Consider the following 22,639-nt stretch of genomic DNA (forward strand, 5'->3'; position numbering starts at 1 on the left):
TAGTAGATCATGTAATCATAAAGATAATTGTATTTTATTACAAATTGTTTCATGAAATTGAAAGAAATGTTATCGAAATCTTTAATTCTAAATTTTTTGACAAATATTTTAGAGTTAATATCACTTAATAGGATAAAGTTAGTTAAAATTTGCTTTTGAACTACTAAGACAAAATAGAATACTAAACCAAGAAACAACCTTGCTTAAGCTAATACTAGTACATATATTTCAATCTATAAACTTTTCTTTTGCTTTGATTAGTCTATAATTGATCTCCCTTTTGAAGAAAAAAAATGAAGTGTTAACATCCTACAAAGTCCTCCAGTCCTCCATTGTTGTGATTGTGTTACCAAGTTGGAGGTTGTCTGGATTTATGTCAAACCACATGCCTATAATGCATTATCCACAACCTGAGATATTGAATGTGCAGCTTCGAACTTAAAACCGAAGCTGCGGCAATTACTGCAGTAGTACCAGGCGTTAGGTCAGCAAATCCATCACGGATTCTCCCTCAAATTATTTGAATTTCCATTTTGTACAGTTTCTTCGGGGGAGGTTGTCCTTTGAGGTGTTTTTCTTAAGAAGCTTTTTGCATAAATGGTGCCAAAGACAACTACCTGGTAATTTACTTGTGTTAGTAGGTTTATCATAAAATTCATTTAAAATCAAAAGTAAATATTTGGTCACATCATACATAGTATGTGTGCTTCTATTTGGTAAAAAGTAACAAGTGCTGGATAAATTTACTGATAGTTGTAAAATTAGCAGTCAAACTAATTGATAAATATAAAATGACATAAAAATATGTTTAGTTAATATATAAATTTTTCAACTAAGTTACCGAGGGTAAAATTGAGAGAAGAAAACTTCAAACGCTACTTGAAGTAGAATCTCAAAAAAACCCTATAAGCTAGTGAAAAAACACCGTATGAGAAGACTGTTACAAAACAGCTCTACTTATATGTTATAAGCTAGCAATTTGGCAAAACATATCAAGTTTAATGCAACTTAATTCATTATGATTATATGATATTGTATGTTTAGGAAAGTTAAAAAGAAGTCTTACAGCTCCAATCCACTGTTCTGAGCTAAGAGGATGTGCAAACCATACACATGATAAAATAATGCTCACCAACTGCAATAATAAGAATGAAATATGATAAAAACTGTTCAAATAAGAATTGAAAGGATGGTGTGAAATTTGACATTTCTATGCAAAACAGATATGAGGAATGCTAGCAACACTCACTTTTTAACACTCTCTCTAGCACTCACTCATTTATTGGATGAAATCAAATGTATGTCCCACCATTTTGTTGGGGTTCAATTTTCAAAGTGTAGACCCACAATGATTAAAACCAATAAGAGAGTGAGTATTAGAGAGAGTGTTCAAAAGATTCAAACAGATATACCTGTCTAGTTGTCATTATAGTAGCAAATGTTAGAGCACCAAAATTGCGAATTGTGTAGGAAATAAAAAATTGACTAGCTGTTGCAACCTGTGGAAATCAGTTTATAGCAAACTTCAATTCTTCCTTTATAAAAACAAGGGGCCAAAGTGGTATAGGTTTCAGAACTCGATTAAAACCGAAGGGAAAGTTTGCTTACGGTTGAAAGCAATAATACGTCAAAGAAACAATCATTATGGCGATAAATAAACTCTATAGCTGGTATTAAATGTCCTTGTACAATAAGGCCTGAATGAAAAGTATCAGATGTGAAAAGAATGAGATTCCAACAACGAAGCTGGAAAAGAAACAAAATATGCGAGAGAAAAACGTCGAGAAATCAGAAATATTTGCCACGAACAAGAGAATTCTCATTGCGGAAAAGAGAAATGTACACTGTTTAGATGATACAAGAAAATAAAGCTGAACATAAAATTCCGGATTTGAAACTTACCGGTCAGGCTAAGCATACAAGAACACAAAGAAGTATAGAATATTTGATTATGTATTTCCATGTCATAGCCTTTAAACAACTTATCTTGAAATGTGCTTGTAAAGCCATCAAACCTATTGCACAAAAAACTTGGGATCATATTCACATTCAAGAAAAGACTACCACATGAATTGTTTTCTATGACAAATTAGATTCTAGCAACTGGCAAAGGCGTAAAACTAATAATACCAGTTGATAATAATAAACTTGTGGAGTTTAAAGTAGGAAAAAGAAAAATTATATGCAGGAAAATATTGAAATGTTATGTCAAGCAACACACTTTATTCTTAACAATGAGAACATATTAAAAACCTTGTGTAGGTAGCTATAATTTTTGGACATTTTATTCAGATATAAGTAAAATTACTTATCAACAAAAAAGGGATTGAGTTTTGTAGTGATACCCAAGATAGCCAATCATTAGGAGAATTCCCCAAATAGTATTTTCCCTTCCTCTACCATACGGACTTATGTCAGTTCCTGCCTACAATGACAACACAAAAGAATTATATCAGCTTATTACAGAAAGCTGCAAGATTATCATGTATTTTGTGATATTCAGCAACATCGTCAATCAAGAGTAGAAAAACAATCACAAACAAAACGATTGATGAAAAAGAAGAATAAAATAACTAGGGTCGAAGACAAATATTACCGGATATAAGATGAATATTGAGCAGCCAAGGGTTACTGAGAATGCCAACAAATAATCAGCTCCTTGATATTTCTTTTGCATTATCAGAGCACTCCATATCTAAATAATATGAAGAGGCGAGTATTAAGATTCACTGTGCAAGAAAGAATCATACAAGATATCGACCAATGTTAAGCTGCCACATCAAAGCACAGAAGGTATATATCATACACATAAAGATTGTAGACATGATTGAAGTGCCGTGGCTGAAAAAGTAAGTCACTGAATAACATTGAAACTTAAAATTATGAATAGAATTTGCATCTTGTTTTACATATAGCACACTCTTTTGCATTCATAATCATCTTGACTCACAAGTAAACAAATCCTTGAGAAACTTCCAAATGCATATAGTATGTTCATAAACCATAATCACCTAACTTATTTCGTAGATTTTATATTGGGCCTAAGTCATCCTTACAAAACCGGCTTGTAAGGTGAAGGCTGCCCATACTTTATAAACACTACACAGGCCGTATCTCTAAGCAATGTAGGACTAAATCCACCCCTTCAAACCCAACACAACAAAGGTGTTGGAGGCTGCAAAGAAGGCAAACCAAATTGTAATTGACTCAATGGAAGATTGTGAGGTCAAAACAGAAAATTCAAAAATGTAATTAACATTTCTCCCTCTTCATAGACTTATTCCCTTCCGCAGAGGAAGGGTGTCACTAGTGATTGCAATCACACGAAATTCTGAAGACAGAGAAAGAGAGAACATGAAGCAATCCTATGTTCAAGCAAAAATGAACAACGCAAAGCAATTGGTGCCACTCTTCATCAATAGAAATAGCAATAGAAAAGAAAATGAAAAATAAGGTACAGATAATTAAATACTAGAATATCACAGCAATCAATGTAATTAACATAACAAACAACTAGCAATCACAACTATTAAAACAAAAAGAGATTATAATCTGGCACAATATTGAAGTTTGACCTACCATAACAGGTATCATTTTGGCACATTTCGCAAGAGTTTGAACAGGGAAACTGACATATTTGAGGGCCTGCAATACGATATATGTTAGTTAAGCAAAAAACTAAAAAGAAAGCACAAGCATTAGCTTACATCTGTTAATGATAGAACATCCTAAAGAACATAAACACAATGTTGTCAAATAGCGGCGGCTCTATAGCGCTATCGTGCAGCATAATTTGAACAAATCGCTATTTTTCACAATCCACGATTTATAACACTGCATTAACATATTGGAACAAAGAAAGCATATAGCTTACCTCATATTGACAAGTTGTGGTTAGTATGTTTGATACTGAAACAAGGCAATACTTATAAATGGGAGCAACAGGAACCAATGCTTTATCGCTTGCCTATAAGAAAGACTGAAGATGATAAATTTGAGGAAAATTCTGACTAAGCAAACACAATGCAGACAGAAAAAATGAATAGTTGCAAGCAATTTCAAACTCTATAAAATTGTAAGGAAACCGCCTATAAAGCACTAACACAGGCACTGATAATGATACGTTGAGACCATACCGGTAATAATTTGAGAAAATTGAATTATTGAATGTAATCACGTTTGTTAGTGTCGTGCCAATGTCCGACACCAACGTATGTCGAACATGCCTTCAATCTAAAATGTTGATGCTACATAGGAAACCCCAATATATTTTTTCATGTAACTTGTAAAGATGGTACTTACTTACCAGTAAAGCAGCTGCAGAAACTGCTGAGGTAGTAATACGATTGCAGAAAACAAGAAAGAGAGAATATTTAAAGTAGTCCTTGTTCACCCCATATGGGACTCTCATGATCTTTTCCTGAAACAAAAAACAACTATCTATATAACTCACTGGACAACTGTAGGTCTAAAGGTTATCAGAATCAAGATCTTGCATCAGATCAAAAGAGAATAGTAAGATCGTAAAACATAAGATCGCAACCAAGACTGAAGGATTATACTCAATTAATTATGTAGGATCGAAAGGAGATAGCAAGATCGCAAAACATAAAATTGCAACCAACCAAAACAAAAATAATAATATATATTATATATAAACTACTCAAAGTTTCAAATCTTAAACAAACATAAAACATCCAAGTTATAATCTTAAACATAAAAGACTCAGTTTCAAACCTTAAACATAAATGACTCAAAGTCAAGATCGTTAGAATCGTATGGGATTGCACAATTTCACGTTTTCATGCAATTTCATCATTTCAGGGATTTCACTCAACTAAGGACTATATTCACGATACGGTTTAATAGGTTTGAGTGAAATCTCAAAATCATGGGTTTTCACGATTCTGATCGTGATTCTGACAACTGTTATGAAACTCAAAGAATGGAAAAAGTATCAATTCTCATTACTTGGAAATGAAGTTACAAGGAGTATTTATAGAGAAAAGAGTGTAGTACAATTGTAAAAGAGTGTAGTACAATTGTACTATCAACTTCCACCAGTGGACTTCCACCAGTGGATCATACTCTTCCACCAGTGGATCCAAGTAACCTATTATTGCTCTTCCTATTTTCTTCTTCTTTCTCTAATAACAACAATACACGATACTTAATATTGAAGAGAATTGAAGTCAGGTAATGTTGATGGCTTTGAAGCACAGACACAAGACATAAAAGCCAAACATGACACTGACATGTAGACATAGATAATACTCACTCCGTTTCAAATTAGGTGTCTCTTGACTATTTTTCTTTGTTTCAAATTATTTGTCCCTTTTATAATACCGATAGAACATTTATTATTATTATTATTATTTTCCATTAACATATCCTTATTTATTGTAGTTCAATCATCTAACTACTCCACTAACTATATTTAATAACCAAATTTAGTAAATGAAACACATTGTACCATTAAAAATAACACTAGTAATCATAACGTAAAACTCAAAAGGAACACCTAATTTGAAATAGAGGGAGTAATTTAAGAAAGTGTTGATATCCAACACTGACATGTTTGGACACCAGACACACCTTCCATCTAAAGTCTCAGTGCTAAATAAGTGAAGTGGCTGACATTCTTTAAATCGTTAAACCATGTTACGTGCATTACACAGCTAATTACTAAACAAGAGTATTACTAGCATCTCATTAACGTTTCTTTCAAGTAGAGTTTGCATGATTCAAATAATAGCAATTATGTGTTCTAGTTCTAGAATATAAAAATGACAGGAAGAAAACACAAATGTTTGTTTGAGAAGGTTTGATGTGTAATGTAAAGGTTACCTGCAAGACGCCATAGGTGACAAGGGTGAGCATGATTCCTGTAACAGCAAATGCAACTTTCCATAACTTGTTGCGCGTAACATTCGAGTCGTCTAAAGAAGAAGAAAAGGAAGACGAGGTTGTCGTTTCCGCCATAACCATAAACGACGTCGGATCAAAGGTTTCTCATTCTTACCATTTCATGCGACAAATACTCAAATTGGTCTGACACGTCACCACTGACTCTACTCAGGAGACACCAATAGTACCAACGTTTTTTTGTTTCAAGTTGACATTGACATTAATTAAAATTAAAATGATGTCTAAAGTATATTTTTTATAAAAATATATTTCATTTAATTAATTAAAATGAAGTTATTATTACTTAATTATTTTTTATTTCCAATTATGTATGTGTATCCAAATCAAGGATAAGTAAGTCCATAAAGTCTAACTCAATTGACAATGTCAAAATTGTTAGGTTGAACGCCCTTATCCGAATTTTAATCTGATACCTTACAATGTGTGTGAGTTTCGATGGTGTTTACCATTTCGTTTAGCTAAAATAAAAATGAAGTGTTGTTGTAAACAAGCAAGTATCCTTGATTGGGTGTAACCCTTGTCATGCCTAACAAATTGGTATCCTTCTTTTATGTGTTTGCCTCCCTTGCTCCTTCCAAGATAACAAGGAAATGAAAGATCTTATTCTCATGTAACTCTCAATGATGCAGATGATTTGGAAAATTCAGAATGATTCTTTTTTCTTTGTTAGCTTGTGTAAATGTGTTGATATTGATGATACTTATCTGACGAGATAGTTTTTTGCAAAGTCTAAGAATATCTATGATGAGAGAATTAATTTTGGTTGCTTGATTTACTTTCTACTAACTCAAATTGTCACATTATATTTAAGAAATTTTAACCAATTTTACTTCAATGATGATTACGTAAACAACCTATACCATTTTTTTCCGACCATGACTGGCTCCGCCTTTTAGACCCGTACCATCACACTAAAAAAAGTGAAGAAATATTTTTTTGTGTAAAATAAGAAGGTAAAGGTAGATTAAAAAATGTGGTAGTATGGGAGAAAATGAGGGTGTGAAAAACAGAAACGTTTCCAGCTGATACTCCTACAAGACTTGAAACGGATTCTAGGCCCATTTCGAAAATGGCTCATATATATTCCTTCACACTCCGAAACCAGTAAACCCTAGAACCCGTTTCTTCCTCTGCATCCACCGCGAAGGTTTGTGCACAGTGCCTCTTCTACTCTCCTCGTAATTCCTTTGTTTCATTCATTTCTTCAACAATTTCAGATTTTTAATTTTATATTTTTTTCATGAATTAGGGTTTTTATCAGGTAGAGTTTCTTTTCCATCTGCAAAAAATGGCTCCTAAAGGTAACTTCAATTTTCTGATCTCATTATTTTCCACTGATTTAAGCTTATGTGCTATTTCAATTTTCAACCATTCATTTTTGTTAGTAAAAAATGTTTTTGTATAATTTAGATTGAACTTAATCAATATGTAATTAATCGAAAGAAAAATGTTCATATGTTAATTGTATAATTGTGTAAGTCATTCCATTTTCATGTATGATTTGATTTTAAGGAGTTTGTAAGCGACTGTTTAGGACTGTCCTGAGTTATGATGAGCAAAAAAAGGTTAGGTTTTACTCAGATAAATAGCTTAATTGAGTGCTTATGCTAGAATCGCTTATTAGCTATTTTTATAACAAAAGATACAAAAAAAATTGTTTTCATTAAAGCTATAAGTTGTTTTCATAAGCTATCCTGAAGAACTTATAAAATTAAGGTGAAATTAGTGTATGGACATGTCAAAAGATGTTTCCATAAGCTCAAATTTGTAAATCCAAAACTACCCTTACATCCTGTTTGGTTAAGCAACTTATTTGCAGCTTATAGTACACACTTATTCATAAGCTTACATAAGCTATTTTTATAGGAAAAGATAAATTATAGTTAAATAGTTTTTCTATATGCTATGAGCTGTTTTTATAAGCTATATCGAAAAACTTGTGAAAACAAGCTAAAAAAAAGTTTGTGAAAATTGTCATTTCTGCTATAAGCTGTTTTTATAAGCTATATTCGAGAACGTATGAAAACAAGCTAAAAAAAAATCTGTGAAAATTGTCATCAGCTGTTTTCATAAGATCTCCCAAACAATCTCACACAACGTATGCTAGTAGATAATCTCAAATAAGCCAATCCAAACAGGCCCTTAATGTTATATTATAAGCTGTTTTTAAATAAGCTTTCTATTTAACTTACAGAATTATTGCTTAATCTCTCATATGATTAATACTGATTATCCATAGGCTTTGGTTCAGTATATTTTAATCAAATAATGCATGGAATTAGGAAGATTATTATATTACACAAAAAAATAGTTAGAACTTTTTTTTTTTTTTTTTTCTTCTTGTGACTTATGCAATGTTTTTGCGCAGGTGATGTTTCTAAGAAGACCGATCCAAAGGCACAGGCATTGAAAGCTGCCAAGGCAGTCAAGTCAGGCACTGCTATTAAGAAGAAGGCAAAGAAGATTAGAACAACTGTAACTTTCCATCGCCCAAAGACACAAACAAGGGATAGGAACCCCAAATATCCTCGCATCAGTGCCACACCAAGAAACAAGCTTGACCACTATCAGATTTTGAAGTTCCCACTCACCACTGAGTCCGCAATGAAGAAAATTGAGGATAACAACACTTTGGTTTTCATTGTTGACTTGCGTGCTGATAAGAAAAAGATTAAGGATGCAGTGAAGAAAATGTATGACATCCAGGCGAAGAAGGTTAACACCTTGATCAGGTGAGCATTTATGCAGTTACTGTTCAAGGCAAATTAATAATCTGATAAATGCTAATAACAGTTGTAGTCTAATTGTCAAATTCATACTGCACTACCCTTCGCATGTTTTGTTAGGGTGGTACCTGACATTTGAGATAATTTGTAGTCCAGTAGTATATTTTGCAGACATACCGAACCATTTTTGGGTTTTGGCGGTTTTTTGTTTTCTAGTTGAATACGTGTTTAGGCATTAATACCAACAATGGTTTTCTGTTTTCTAGTTGAATATGTGTTTAGGCATTAATACCAACAATGGTTCTGTTTTCTAGTTGAATATGTGTTTAGGCATTAATACCAACAGTTCAGTGCAATGCTATCAGGGTTGGAATCTGGAATTAATGATCAGGGAGATTGCATAGTTATGCTATCTGTACAATTTAATTATTATAGTTCAGCGTGGTGATTTCAGACAATTTCTAAACTCGACTTTTTAATCTGTTGCAGGCCCGATGGTACCAAGAAGGCCTATGTTAGGTTGACACCTGATTACGATGCATTGGATGTAGCAAACAAGATTGGGATCATCTAAGTCAGTACCTGGATTTACCTGGGTTCTATTTAGATGTTAGCCAGTTCTATGGTAGTTATTGAAGGAAACTTTTGGAAAAGGGTTAAGTTCTATATTTTGTGTTATGTTGTTTTCTATATTTTGTTTCAATTGTTGACACTTATCAGACCTTGTGTTTCAATTTTGACTCAAGTATTACTTAAGTTGACGATTGAATTGAGTACTCCTTATTTTTCCAATTCTTAGTATTTATTTACGCAACTCATAGAATGTTAGCTTGACGAGGCAACTGAGGTTCTGTTTAAACCATTACATGATTTGTCAATGAAGTTTTCAAGTGCTGTAAACATGTAGTCTAGTATATATGTTTTGGCCTTGTGGTAAATTTGATGTCTCGCATTAAACATGACAAATCTTGACTTGTAAGAAAGAGTGATTGAGCTTTCTCGTTAATCCACCATGAACAATCTTGACTTGTGCTGAAGACCGCATTTGCTTTCTGAATAAGAATGATTTGTAGAATGTGATTATTTTTCGTTGTTTAAATTCTTCAATTACTTTGTGAATGTGTTAGAATGATTTATTGTATTTTTTCTTTTTTGACAAAAAATGATTCATTGTATTTAGTGATTCTTTTCATCTTTTTCTCTTTAATTTAACTCTGGATGTTTGTTTAAAAGAATAATTCTACACTGATGATATTATACAAAAAAATGTATAGAAATTAATTATTGGGCTCCATTTATACCCCTCTCTGTTGAGGCACTCGATTGTGTTTAGTTGCTAGTTTCAAAACTGTGCAACCAAAAAACCACATTTCAATGAGCTATGATCGTAATGCTTTCTCCTTGTGGATGCAAACAGTCTGTTTGTCATGCATTCGGACAGCTGAAAACCTCATGGCGATAATAATTAGATTTCTTGATACAAAATATTTAGATTTCATACTTTCTTTGCAAATATATGAAACATACATTTCAAAGCCTTTGCTAGAAAAACTCGCAATGCAGAAATAGAGTTCTTTTAGGGGAATGGATTTCCTGCAGTGGAAATCTCCTGTTTTCTGCAGTGGAAATAGACCATTAATTATCTTCTCTCTTATTTTCAACATTTATCAACATTTAGTATTCTCAAATGCGTTAATTTTTAATGGACATGATTTCACTGGACTCTCATGTGACTCTCTCATGTGACCGGAGAGGATCCAAACCCCATGGCCACGTCTCAAAAAACCAACAAAGTAATGAATATAAGCAGAACCTATGTTACATAGTACTTAACTTTTAACTAATGCTTGATCTGCAAATTTCTACTCTCATGGTGTATGTTTATACAGAAAAAACTGCAGACCTATTGTTGTTATCTAATTACAAGAAATTTTCAAAGTGAGTAGAAAATGTCTTCAGAGGTTGACAAATGATCTTGGATAACACAACATCTACAGAGGGGACAATTTGAATGAGATTGAAACCATTTGTCAATGCACGAAACATGAAAACTATGTGTACAAATTGGAAGATGTTTTACCCATTCCCCTTCTTCAAACTCTCCTAGACAAATAGCACAGTCCACATCACTTAGTTTTTGTTCAACCTCATTTTTCTTAAACTGAGACATGGGAAGTGCTTGTACCATAGAGTACTCCAATCCACTGCTTCGAACATGTCGAGAAGAATTGCTAGGATACAAATTCGACAGATCTGCAAGTCGTCTTTGAAAATTTGACACGTCTGGAATTTGCCTTTGAACACGGTTTCTTGTAGCGATTGCACGGTAAATTACGAAAAACAGACGCAGAAATGCGCGGTGGTAGAGAGATATAAAGAAGAAAACCCACACTACAATAATTATTATACAAAATTCTTGTATTTTCAGTTTCTGATTATCATTACCTTCTGCAGTATCAGAAAACATTTCAATAAACATTAAGCCGAGTCTTGATTCACACTTAATCTTATATGAAAACAACTATGCTAGCAAAAAACAAATTTCTATACACGGTTGGAGATAATATTAAGGATGCTCCATTGTATTAGTTGACAACTTGCCTTGTCTTGTCTTCGGTACAAACTATAATGTTTAAAAATTTAGATTCTCATTGCATACAAAAGTGTAAACATAAAATTTTTAACACAAAATTAAATATAAATTACTACCAGTTTGAACCAAACAACAAATTGTATCCACCTCAAGTATAGGGTGTATAAGTGCTGTAAAATTCGAGGTATAAAATTCAATTCCTACTGTTAAAATAATCACGAATAATCAAAGTTGAATTTTCATCGAAGAGATGAAAATTAGATTTAGCGACATAAATTTAAAAAAGAAAAGAAAAAAACTTGCAAGATCAAGGAAGTATTCCAACATTTTTAACCATAATAACCAAAAGGAGTATATGCCAATCCATTCCATTTACACCAATTGCAATAACTCCAATTAAAAAAGGAGAAAAAATAATCAAAATCATTGATACCTTTGCCGCTTAGAACTAGAACTAGAATCAGAACTATACTTCCAAGAATTGTGCCTTGAACCATAAGGAACATGATTACCGGCAAAGTTAAGCATTGAAGAAGCTGAACAAGTTGAGGTAACATTAGAAGAAAACTTCGGCATAGCCGGAAAAGAAACCGGGTCGATTATTATAGCAGCATCATTATCATACACTTTGATGTTCAAAGGTGGAACTTGAATATCATTCAAAGGAGGTGGATTACTCCAAGTAGGAAGTGGTCCAGCAAGTAGAATAGTTTGAAGCAAAGGACCAGCATCAATCACAGCTTGTAAAAGTTTACCCTTTTGAGGCAAAACTTTTTCTTTAGCAATAGAATCTATAGCAACAGTTCCATGATCAGAAACTGGTTTTTCACTAGGTATCCTCAAATAATTGAAGTGTTGATTTTGATGATGATTGAGATAGGCCATGTTGGTGTTTGAAAACTCAGGTGAAGAAACAGTTTCGAAGAATGAATCGACCGGTGGTGAACCGTGTGAGAGACTGCTAGATTCTGTAATGCTTGGATTTGGGTTTGAAGGGTGAAACATTAGAGGATTTTCTTGTAGGAATCCGGCAATGAACTTGTCTTGGAAATGGATTGGACTAAGGTTGTTCTTTAGTTTTTGCAGCTGATTTTTAGCTTCATCTCTTTCTTGGTATGCTGTTTTGAGTAGATTGAAGAGTTCTGTCCTCATGTTTTTCATTGCTTCAAGTTCAAGTGTTGTGTCTATGAGTTTTTGTCTTAGTTCATGTTCCCTCTGCAAAATCAAACAAGGAAAATTTGAGTTGGTTTTGAAGGGAGAAAAATTATGATAATTTAAAGTCAAGGAAATAGTTCATAAATGAAACTAATCATGTTTGTTACGTGATGGAAATCGAGGGATTTGGGTCGTATGCAATCGGAATCTAATGCGTTTATTCAGTCAAAACATCGATGGCTGTGGAATCAGGAAATATTCGGATGAGTTGTGATGACTGCGGTTTATGTTTTCATATATGGCTTGTAAAAATGTTTAGGCATGGTTCATTTTGTCTTTGTTGATTGGATTGTCAAACACTCCCGTTGGCATAAAAAAAAATTCAACCAAATCTTACACCGTATAAAAAAATTACTGTGTGTTTAATTGAAATATTTTTTTGTAGCAAGATAAGATATAGATGCCAATTGTTTTAGAAAAAGAGAGACTATGGGTATTTTTGTAAATGAGAGTAAACTTATTGGGGGGGAAATGGATCCATGATAAAAACCTTCCTTCTTTGAAAAGGAAAATGTCCATTAACTTTACTAAAATTAATGCAATAATTAATAATCAATTACTGTCCACAATTAATAAGGAAGGAGGGTCAATGGGTGATGGAAATTAATGCAGAGAAAATATTCGGACTCTCTCCACAACATTTCACTATTGCGAAAGGTTTAACCAAACACGAATCAGGTTTATGTACTATGAGAGACTGCAGGACTGATCTAGGACCGTTTGATTGGGATCAGATGATTCAAAATATGATTTATTTAGCAACAATGATGCATGAAAAATATGATTTATTTATTTTGATTGGTTCCATAGGCATTGTCTTTTTTTTTTTTTTTTTTGACAAAATGATTGAGGCATTGTCGGATACTAAATATGAACAACTCTCTCAATAAAAAATGTTGATGCAAAGTATATTAGTATTTGTCGTTAAAAAAACAATGTTGATGCACAAAAAATTACAACATCCACCCAATTTACTGAGATTAAAAAAAAAAAACAACAAAAACTTTATATCGGATTAATACTTTGATCCCTTTAGCCACAATCCATTTTAAAAGAACGAGCAAGTCAAATAAATGAATAGTAGGAAAAAAAAATGGTGAATCATTTAGTGATTAACAATCCAACATCATAATGCACGGAAAGAATACTAATAATGAAACAGAGTGACAAATGGAAAAATCATTCAACCAAAAAAAGCAGAAGAATAGTGATCGAATGAGAGGGAAAAAAAGAGTATTGAGATGAGAACTATATGTTAAAATAAAATAATAAAATATGAAACAAACATACCTCTTGGTAAATGAAAACTGAATCAAGCTCCTCCATACTTTGTTCTGTTTGAGAGAGAAAGAGTGAAGATTGAAATGCAAAGTATTGGCTAGAAAGAAATACCCTCTTATTTATAAGATGAAACAATGCACGTGTTGTTAAATAAGACAAAATAAAAATAAAAATAATGGTAAAAAAGGGGTGGGAAAAAGTGGTAAATAGCAAGTTAAGGATTCCACCTTGGAACCAAATCATCACTATCATCAAAATGAATGCTGAGATATTATTCCTTGGAGAAAAAATTGAAGTTTCCAAATTCTAGTATTAGAAAATCCCTGAAATCCTCCCACTTTTTAAGGAACTTTGTCCCTTATATTGTTTATGTTTTTATGGTCAATGAAAACTTTCCTAGTATATGTCATTTTTGAAATCAAAGCTTTTTTTTTTTTTAATAAATTTGTAAATATCTTGAAGTTTGGTTGTGTATCGGTATTCTATAGGTAAAATTTGTTTAATTTTTAAATTTATTATAATCTAAACTAATATAAAAATGTGATATAACATTCAATGATTGAATAAAAGGTACATATCCAACCAAACTTTATGATAATCATTGTGTTTATTTTTGTTTTAAACCAAAAACATCTTATGTGAGTGCAGACGATAGAGGTTGATTATCCAGATAACTGAGATCAACTTAAGTGGTTGAACTCTAATAACAAATGTTTTTCATATGAAATCAAAACTTTCCTAGTATATATATTCCCTCTCACCGTCACATTAAAATGAAAATAACTCTTGTTTAAAAAAAAAAATTGTTTAATCCTTGTTAAGTGTTTACGCGCTTTGATATTAAATGTCAATTACTCAACATAAATACCTTTAGTAAAGACAAAGTTCAACCTGTTTATGATTGTGAAACAGTATTAGGTAGGGAAATAGTAGCATGTTCGCTGGGATGCAGTACTTGAAAGATCATTTTGGTTTTGGCTATTTGGAGCCATCATTGATTTTTCAAATAGGAGTAATATTTTGGGCAACTTCAAATCCATTAAGGATTTAATTTATACATATGGTTTGTGTAATATCATCTAGTTAATATTATATATATATATATATATATATATATATATATATATGGGGTTTGCTACAATAGACCCACTCATTTTCATGAAGGTTTATTTTAGCAACCAACATCTTTTCATTTGGACCAAAAGACCCATGTTTTTGTTTTTTGGGAAATTTAAAATTGAAGGGTACAAATGTGATTGTCATTTATTATTTACTTTTTCTTTTCTTTTTACGAGAACATTAATGGTCCTCTTCATTCTCTTTCTTCCTTCTCTTCACTATTGGTATCTCTGTTCCCTCACCACTTTCCTTGAAAAAACTTGATTTTCTTTAACCTCAAGAACACGTCATGGTTAGCTTCAGTCGCTGCCGGCTCCGCCACAGGATTTTTAGCTCCGCCACACAACATCTTTTTCGCAGTTATTCATGTAACAGTTTTGGGTCAGATAATTGCTTCACCTATTTGTGGAGTTTATTCTTTGACCCTCATCATGATATATCAATTTCATTAAGATAATCATCTACCAAATTACCATTGCAAACAAAGGACCCGTCTTAATTTAGAAATTGAATAATTAAATTTGGTATTGGCACTCTAATCTAATAAAGTTAGCTAGTTTGAAAATCACATATGTTTTTTCATTATGTTTTTTTACAGATCACATGTTTGTGCTGCCAATACAAGTGCCAATACAAGCAGTATGCTCATTATGCCAATACAAGCATTAAGCATATAGTATTCACGTGAACGGAAGTGATGAGCGGCAAATACAAAAGAAAAGAAGAGAAAACAGTGAAGAGAAGGAAGAAAGAGATAGAGGAGAACCATTAATCTTCTCGTAAAAAGAAAAGAAAAAGTAAATAATAAATGAAAATTACATTTGTACCCTTCAGTTTTAATTTTCCCAAAAAACAAAAACATGGGTCTTTTGGTCCAAATGAAAAGGTGTTGGTTGCTAAAATAGACCTTCATGAAAATGAGTGGGTCTATTGTAGCAAACCCCTATATATATATATATATATATATATATATATATATATATATATATATATATATATAGAGAGAGAGAGTTAGGATCCGTTGACACCAGGTGTCAATAGATTCGTTGACACCAAATCATGTCCATTCATTTGTATTGATCTAAAGGTTCATAATTTTTAATAAAAAACCTCATGTAGACCCTCTTCTCTCTAATCTTCCTTGGGCATTAATTATTACCTTCTTTTTAGGGAATTAATTATTGCTTTTATTGGCGAGACTCATTAAAAAACATGTATTTTTCATTTTTTTCTTTGAATTTTGTCAGTATTCGCACAGGAAAAATTTGCAATCTCATATCAAACCTTTTTTGTTGGTCACTTAAAGTGTTAGAAAGATCAAACCTCTTTAGATGGTCACTTAAAGTGTTAGAAAAATTCCCCATGAAATATAATTAAGTGAAATATATTATATAGCATTTAAATTTTGATCTGACATGATAATATTGAAATGTAGATTTTTGTCAAAAACTTGAAATGGAGAAGAAGCCCTGATAGTATATGAAATGACGATAGATAATTAGATATAATAATATCCATTTTTAATTTTCATTTGTAATAGAGGGGGAAAACAAAAATCTGGACAATTATAAAGATAACCAAAATGAGAGAGAAGAATTAGCATTTAAATAAATGAAAATAAATGGACTTCAAAAATTCAGATAAGTAAAGATCATGTGAGATTTTCAAGTAAATGAATATGAGCCTTTAGATCAATACAAATGAAAGGACATGATTTGGTGTCAACGAATCCGTTGACACCTGGTGTCAACGGATCCTGACTCTATATATATATATATATATATATATATATATATATATATATCACTTTTAATTCAAGGTCTTTTTTATTCTATCTTTTAAATTTGGTATCCGATCAATGATCGACTGATTCAAGAAGTACAGTTTCATCGTCCAAGTATGAGGGATTTATTTAAAGACTAACTTATCAAAATTGATACAAGGGAAATAAAATCTAAGACTACGAGAGAAATACACTCCAAAGTCTTAAACCAACACGACTAAGCCAACCCAAATGGATTATCTTTTATTTTCTATTAACTCATCATAATAGTAATTTTGTAAAAGTAGTACTCCCTTTCTAATTTTTTTTTTCCCTTTAGCATGAAATCAATAAATTTTATTACTTTTAATACAATTATTTTACATTTTCTTATAAAAATCTTAATCATTTAATATCTTATTTCGTATATTTATCTCTCAACAATAACAATTAAGGTTTTCATATATTTTATTCGTAATTTTGTCTCTCATTTTACATGTTTTTCATAATTGTATTTATGATATATCTTCTTCTTCTTCTTTTTAAAAGAATGTTTTTTTTGTTATCTTAACATTACAAAAATATGCATAATTTAAATATAAATAATTTAAATAAGATAATTGATTTTTATTTAAAAAATATATTTTCTCTAAGAATTATATGAGTCACAAAAACAAAAAAAATAGGAGTTACTTTTATAGTTTTATTTTAGAGGAACGTTTTTTTATAGTTGCAATCTGATTTATAATTCAAAATACATCAAATTTATTTTTTTGACAAGAATACATCAAATTTATAATGAAGTTATTTGACATCTATAATTATATACTACTATCATTCAATGATACCTATAATTTGATTTCTACGATATCTATAATTCTTATTGTACACTCACAATCCTACGAATTAAGTTTTTTTAACTATGAACATAAATGCTCAGTCCAATTTCTCTGAGTATTAATTTTAAAATTTAATAATTATTCCTTTTTGTTTCCTTTTTTACACTATCTATTTATATATGCCAACTTTGTACGATTTTACATTTCAAAAATAGTTTTTCTGTCTTCAATAGTATCTTTAAATCTTGATTTATTTTGTACCAATTTTTTTTTTTTGAGAGGAAGTACCAAAAAAATTAAAAACTATACTTTTTCATTTTTTTTTGTTTCTCATTGATTTCTTCCCATCCATTGAAACTAATCATATTTGAGACATGTAAAACACTAAAATATGAATTCTCCCAAACGAGATTTGAATGTTGATTCGTCACATTTTTTAAATATGATTTTATAGGTTCGTCGTTTGGTCCTTATAAGATAGGATAAAGATTTTTTTAATGAAGTAAAGGGGCAAGCCCCAACGAAAAAACAAAGAAAAATTAGAAACCACTTTAAGTATGAGCGTTCATTCAATTTAAATATAAAATTATACGTAATTTAGTTTGGTTTGTGATGACTAGTTTAAGAAATTCAATATGATTCGATTCAATTTAATTTGTTTTAATATTAATTAATATTATAAAGACACGAAAAATAATAAGTTTGATGCAAAATATAACACATAATATACAAAAATTAATATCGCAGAATGATAATATGATTGATTTTTTATTATGTTTAAAATATATAAAAAATATGAAAAATAGAATGAATGAAATTAATAAGTGGTATTTAAAAAAATTAAAAAAACAACAAATAATAGATCAATGCAATATATATTAATAAAAATAATAATTTAATTAAATTATATGTATGCGGTTAGGTTCGATTTAAAAAAAAATGAATTCAAAATTCGATCTAATCTGAGTGATCTTAAAAAAAAAAATGTCCCAAACACTTTCAATAATATTAAATTTTGAACGATTTTTTATTTTCTATATCAATTTACAATTTTAATTTAAATCGATTTGAATTCAAACATTCCTAACTTCATGGTCTGCAGCCAATGCTAGAGAAACAAAACAGAGTTAGGATAAAAAAAATCATAATATTCATAGAAATAGTAAGGGAAAATTTAACAAAACTATCATCAACTTATGTCAGAATCTCTCTCTCCAACAACAAGTTGACCTTAGTTTTCTCTCTTTAGGTTCTCTCTTATATTTTCTTCATTTAGGGGGTGGTTTTGGGTAAAAATTTGACCCGAAATCACCTCTTTTTCATCTTTTTATCCCTAAACCATAAACCCTCTTTAAACCCTAAATAAGTGATTTTCATATAGATCTGGTTTTTTTCCTCTTTATGATTTTGTCGTCTAAGTGCGGCGTTGTGTCTGTCCATCGTCTTATGCTCTGTTGTTTGATTTTTCGTCTTGTTGCAAAGTTCATTTGATTCACAATGAAAGATCGATTATTCAATCAATAATTTGGGCGTCAACATTACAGATCACGAAACATGCGTATTCCAATTGCTTCAATTTTGCAAAACATATAAGGATTTGATTTGTAGGAGTTTGTGTACTCCTTATACTCATTATTTAATACCATTATTTGCTTATAAAAAATGCATTTGTTTATAAAAAATAAATAAAAAACCTTTATTAATAATAATTCGAAACTGAAAATGCATGTGTTTAGCTTGTATTCATGTGATTCTTTATTCATAAACTGCCAAACTTAAGTATTTGGCTTTCCTCCCTTTTTCGAAGTAACTGATTTTCTTTCTATCTGCAATAATAAAAACGATCCTATGGTATTCTTGTAAAGCACAAGATGGTTTCAATTTTTTACATTATCTAGCAATGGTATACTAGATTATGTTGTGTACTACTCGATAATCCTAAACTGAACCTTAATAATATTAGTTGACGTCTCATGTTTTCCTGCCTTATTATTCTACATTATATTATATTATATTAATCATTATGATTTTCGTGTAAGCAAGAGAATGGTCATGTTTACACGAAAATCTAAGAATGGTCATGTAAGCAAAAAAAAAGTACTCGATAATCATTATGATTTTTGGGAAATGTTAACCAGTGCTCCCGGGGCACTGGTTAAGGATGCTAAAAGAAGAAATTCTAAGTCAAAAAAGATACTTTTTAAGCTTTTAATGCATTGATTGCACAACTATCAATGCAAATATTACTATCTTTGCTTCCTTAACCAGTGCCCCGGGGGCACTGGTTAACATGACCCTTCATAATTCATATATATTAAAATGTTTTTCAATCGATTGATCATTCAAATCACATGTACTGTCTAAGGTAAATTAAAACGAAGATATTAAGAAAAAAGGTAAATTATAAGGAAAATTTATACACATGCATATCTATCTACGAAACCTTAGAATGAAGTGTAAGGGGTTTGGACTTCTTAAGTAAAAGCTGAGGGGATCGATTTTTGGCTTTTGCGTATAGAGAAAATTCGATTGAAAAATGAGAATACATTCTGCGTGTCCTACAAATTCACCAACAAAGATTAATCATTACTTGTGCATCAGTATCACACAAATTCCTCAATAGATTAGCTACCATTAAATGAAAGTGTAAACTTGGTAGTAATAACATTGGAAAATAAATACTAATAGTGTTTTGTTTCTTAAACCTAAAGCTATACTTTTCAGTTTTTAAAAAAATAGCAAGGGTACAAAAGAAACAATAATAATCAATTCATTCTTTTTTTTTTTTTCTAAAATAAAATTTAGATGAGTTGAGCTTAGCCGCAAGGCTCAACAAGCGTTTGTTGAGGTATTTGCATATCATCCTCCAAAAATATTCTCTTATCGTTAGTAAAAGTTGAATCTAAAACCATACATATGAATTCACTTTTTATCAACTAAGTCATCTTGTATTGCTATATTCGTTTTCAATAAATTAATAGATTTTGCCTTTTACATTAGTACTTAATCTTTTTTTTTGTTACCTCTAGTACTTTTTTTTTTTGAAGACACCTCTAGTACTTAATCTAAGTATAGGACAATTTTTTTTAGGACTACGTATAGGACAATTATTACTTTTTTTTTATACAATCAGTACTTCAAAATTTGATAGTGCTAAGTGTTGGCAGGACTTGCCGGGTTACCATCAATTTGTTACTGATAAATGGAGCTCCCTCACTATAGATGGGTGGGGCGGTTTTGTGCTCAAGGAGAAACTTAGGCTGATAAAGTCGGCCCTGAAGGAGTGGCACTTGACTCATTCTACAAATATTCCGGCTAAGCTTGATTCTTTAAAGGCTAGACTTTCGTCGTTAGATGGTAGAAGTGTTGATGGGGTGTTGTCGCCCGTTGAGATTGAGGAGTTACGTGGGACTACTCACGAGATTCATTCTTTGTCCCGTGTAAACACTAGCATTTGTTGGTAGCAGTCTCGGTTGCTTTGGCTTAAGGAAGGTGATGCCAACTCAAAAAATTTTCACTCGGTTTTAGCTAGTCGTCGAAGAAGGAATGCAATTGTTTCTTTTGTGGAGAATGGCAATGTCGTGGAGGGGGTCCAACCTGTCTGTAATGCCATTTTTACACATTTCAGCAATCATTATAAGAATCAACAAGCTTTTCGGCCTGGTGTGGGAAATTTGAACTTTAAATCTTTAACAGTAGCAGAGGGGGGCAGTTTGGTGTTACCTTTTACAGTTGATGAAGTGAAGGCGGCGGTGTAGGATTGTGATAGTTACAAAAGTCCTGGTCCAAATGGTGTGAATTTTGGCTTCATAAAGGAGTTTTGGTTTCTCTTGAAAGAGGACATTATGCGTTTTATTACGGAGTCTCATCGGAATGGTAAACTAGTTCGAGGCATTAATACACCTTTTATCGCTCTTATTCCTAAAGTTGATAGTCTGCAAAAGTTGTCTGATTTTCGGCCTATTTCTTTGGTGGGTTGTATGTATAAAGTCTTAGCGAAGGTTCTTGCGAATCGACTCCGTTTAGTGATTGGTAAAGTGATTTCTGAGACTCAGTCAGCTTTTGTCAAAGATGGACAAATTTTGGATGGGGTTCTTATTGCGAATGAGGTGGTGGATGAAGCTCGAAAAATGAAAAAAGAGCTTTTGCTATTTAAGGTGGACTTTGAGAAGGCATATGATTCTGTCGATTGGACTTATTTGGATGCGGTAATGAGCAAGATGGCTTTTCCAGTTGTATGTCGAAAATGGATAAAAGAGTGTGTTTCTACAGCTACGGCCTCGATCTTGGTAAATGGTAGCCCCACAGATGAGTTTCATTTGGAGCGGGGTCTTCGACAAGGTGACCCTCTCTCTCCTTTTTTATTCCTATTGGTTGCTGAGGGGCTGAATGTGATGATGTCTGAGATGGTGAATTCTAATATGTTTGAGGGATACTCTGTGGGGGCACATAACCCTGTGGTGGTTTCTCACCTTCAGTTTGCTGACGATACTCTTTTGTTGGGTGTGAAAAGTTGGGAAAATGTCAGATCTTTGCGTGCTGAGCTTTTGTTGTTTGAGGCTATGTCTGGTCAGAGGGTTAATTTTAATAAAAGTATGCTGGTCGGTGTGAATATCTCTGCGTCCTGGTTGGCTGAGGCAGCAACTATTTTGAAATGTAAAGTTGGAACAGTGCCATTCGTGTACTTGGGTCTCTCTATTGGGGGTGATCCTCGTAGGTTAGCGTTCTGGGAACCTGTGATGCATACCATTAAGTCTAGATTGTCGGCATGGAAAAGTCGTTTCCTTTCTTATGGGGGCCGTCTGACTCTTCTCAAATCTGTCTTGACCTCTCTGCCTGTCTACGCCCTTTCCTTCTTCAAAGCTCCGTCAGGTTATGAGATTCTCACTACTCAGGACCATCACGTGTTGGATGTGGCTCAAGATCTTATTTGGCATCCTCAGGTTCTGCTGAAGATGTCTATTTTAGCTTGGCGTTTGCTTCGAGACAGGTTGCCTACAAAAATCAATCTCCTCAATCGGGGCTTTACTAATGTTGCAGACATCTTTTGTGTGACAGGGTGCGGACATGTTGAATATGTTGGTCACCTATTTTTACATTGTGATTTTTTTGGTGCCATCTGGTATCATGTGCGGCTTTGACTTGGTTTTTCAGGAGTAGATCACCATAATATTGG

The 22,639-nt window shown here is 32.1% G+C and overlaps 3 protein-coding genes across 6 annotated transcripts; 1 reads left to right on the forward strand and 2 right to left on the reverse strand.

The window, feature by feature from the left end:
• Positions 1-174: 174 nt before the first annotated feature.
• On the reverse strand, positions 175-6,131 carry LOC146930567 (UDP-galactose/UDP-glucose transporter 5-like). 3 transcript variants are annotated; one of them, XM_085702051.1, is made up of 11 exons: positions 5,848-6,131; positions 4,307-4,420; positions 3,875-3,967; positions 3,580-3,645; positions 2,597-2,695; positions 2,346-2,425; positions 1,903-2,015; positions 1,609-1,697; positions 1,413-1,499; positions 1,067-1,135; positions 175-617 (listed from the first exon to the last, which is right to left on the reverse strand). In XM_085702051.1, exons 1-11 carry the CDS (start codon positions 5,986-5,988, stop codon positions 498-500), a joined length of 1,071 nt encoding a protein of 356 aa, XP_085558177.1. In that variant the 5' UTR covers positions 5,989-6,131; the 3' UTR covers positions 175-497. The 3 variants fall into 3 exon arrangements, with proteins under 3 accessions (XP_085558177.1, XP_085558179.1, XP_085558178.1); XM_085702053.1 differs by lacking the exon at positions 5,848-6,131 and adding an exon at positions 4,738-4,868; XM_085702052.1 differs by lacking the exon at positions 3,875-3,967 and having other exon boundaries at positions 5,848-6,103.
• Positions 6,132-7,034: 903 nt separating this feature from the next.
• LOC146930568 (large ribosomal subunit protein uL23y-like) lies at positions 7,035-9,430 on the forward strand. The gene is made up of 4 exons (XM_085702054.1): positions 7,035-7,075; positions 7,178-7,229; positions 8,297-8,660; positions 9,144-9,430. The coding sequence occupies exons 2-4, from the start codon at positions 7,217-7,219 to the stop codon at positions 9,226-9,228; spliced, it is 462 nt and encodes a 153-aa protein (XP_085558180.1). The 5' UTR covers positions 7,035-7,075; positions 7,178-7,216; the 3' UTR covers positions 9,229-9,430.
• Positions 9,431-11,417: 1,987 nt separating this feature from the next.
• LOC146930569 (TOX high mobility group box protein, putative (DUF1635)) lies at positions 11,418-13,875 on the reverse strand. 2 transcript variants are annotated; one of them, XM_085702056.1, is made up of 2 exons: positions 13,753-13,875; positions 11,418-12,462 (listed from the first exon to the last, which is right to left on the reverse strand). In XM_085702056.1, exons 1-2 carry the CDS (start codon positions 13,786-13,788, stop codon positions 11,671-11,673), a joined length of 828 nt encoding a protein of 275 aa, XP_085558182.1. In that variant the 5' UTR covers positions 13,789-13,875; the 3' UTR covers positions 11,418-11,670. The 2 variants fall into 2 exon arrangements, with proteins under 2 accessions (XP_085558182.1, XP_085558181.1); XM_085702055.1 differs by lacking the exon at positions 13,753-13,875 and adding an exon at positions 12,570-12,746.
• Positions 13,876-22,639: the final 8,764 nt, after the last annotated feature.

This window comes from Medicago sativa, chromosome 4 (genome assembly GCF_051527215.1).
Source record: "Medicago sativa cultivar Bolivia chromosome 4, Bolivia_mono, whole genome shotgun sequence".
Lineage (NCBI taxonomy): Eukaryota > Viridiplantae > Streptophyta > Magnoliopsida > Fabales > Fabaceae > Medicago > Medicago sativa.

Coding starts and splice junctions, on each gene's coding strand:
- LOC146930567 (XM_085702051.1), bottom strand. CDS start 5,988: ATGGTTATGGCGGAAACGACAACCTCGTCTTCCTTTTCTTCTTCTTTA. Junction 4,421..5,847: donor TCACCTATGGCGTCTTGCAG/GTAACCTTTACA, acceptor TTTTTGTTTCAG/GAAAAGATCATGAGAGTCCC. Junction 1,500..1,608: donor ACGTATTATTGCTTTCAACC/GTAAGCAAACTT, acceptor TGATTTCCACAG/GTTGCAACAGCTAGTCAATT.
- LOC146930569 (XM_085702056.1), bottom strand. CDS start 13,788: ATGGAGGAGCTTGATTCAGTTTTCATTTACCAAGAG. Junction 12,463..13,752: donor CAGTTTTCATTTACCAAGAG/GTATGTTTGTTT, acceptor TTGATTTTGCAG/AGGGAACATGAACTAAGACA.
- LOC146930568 (XM_085702054.1), top strand. Junction 8,661..9,143: donor AAGGTTAACACCTTGATCAG/GTGAGCATTTAT, acceptor AATCTGTTGCAG/GCCCGATGGTACCAAGAAGG.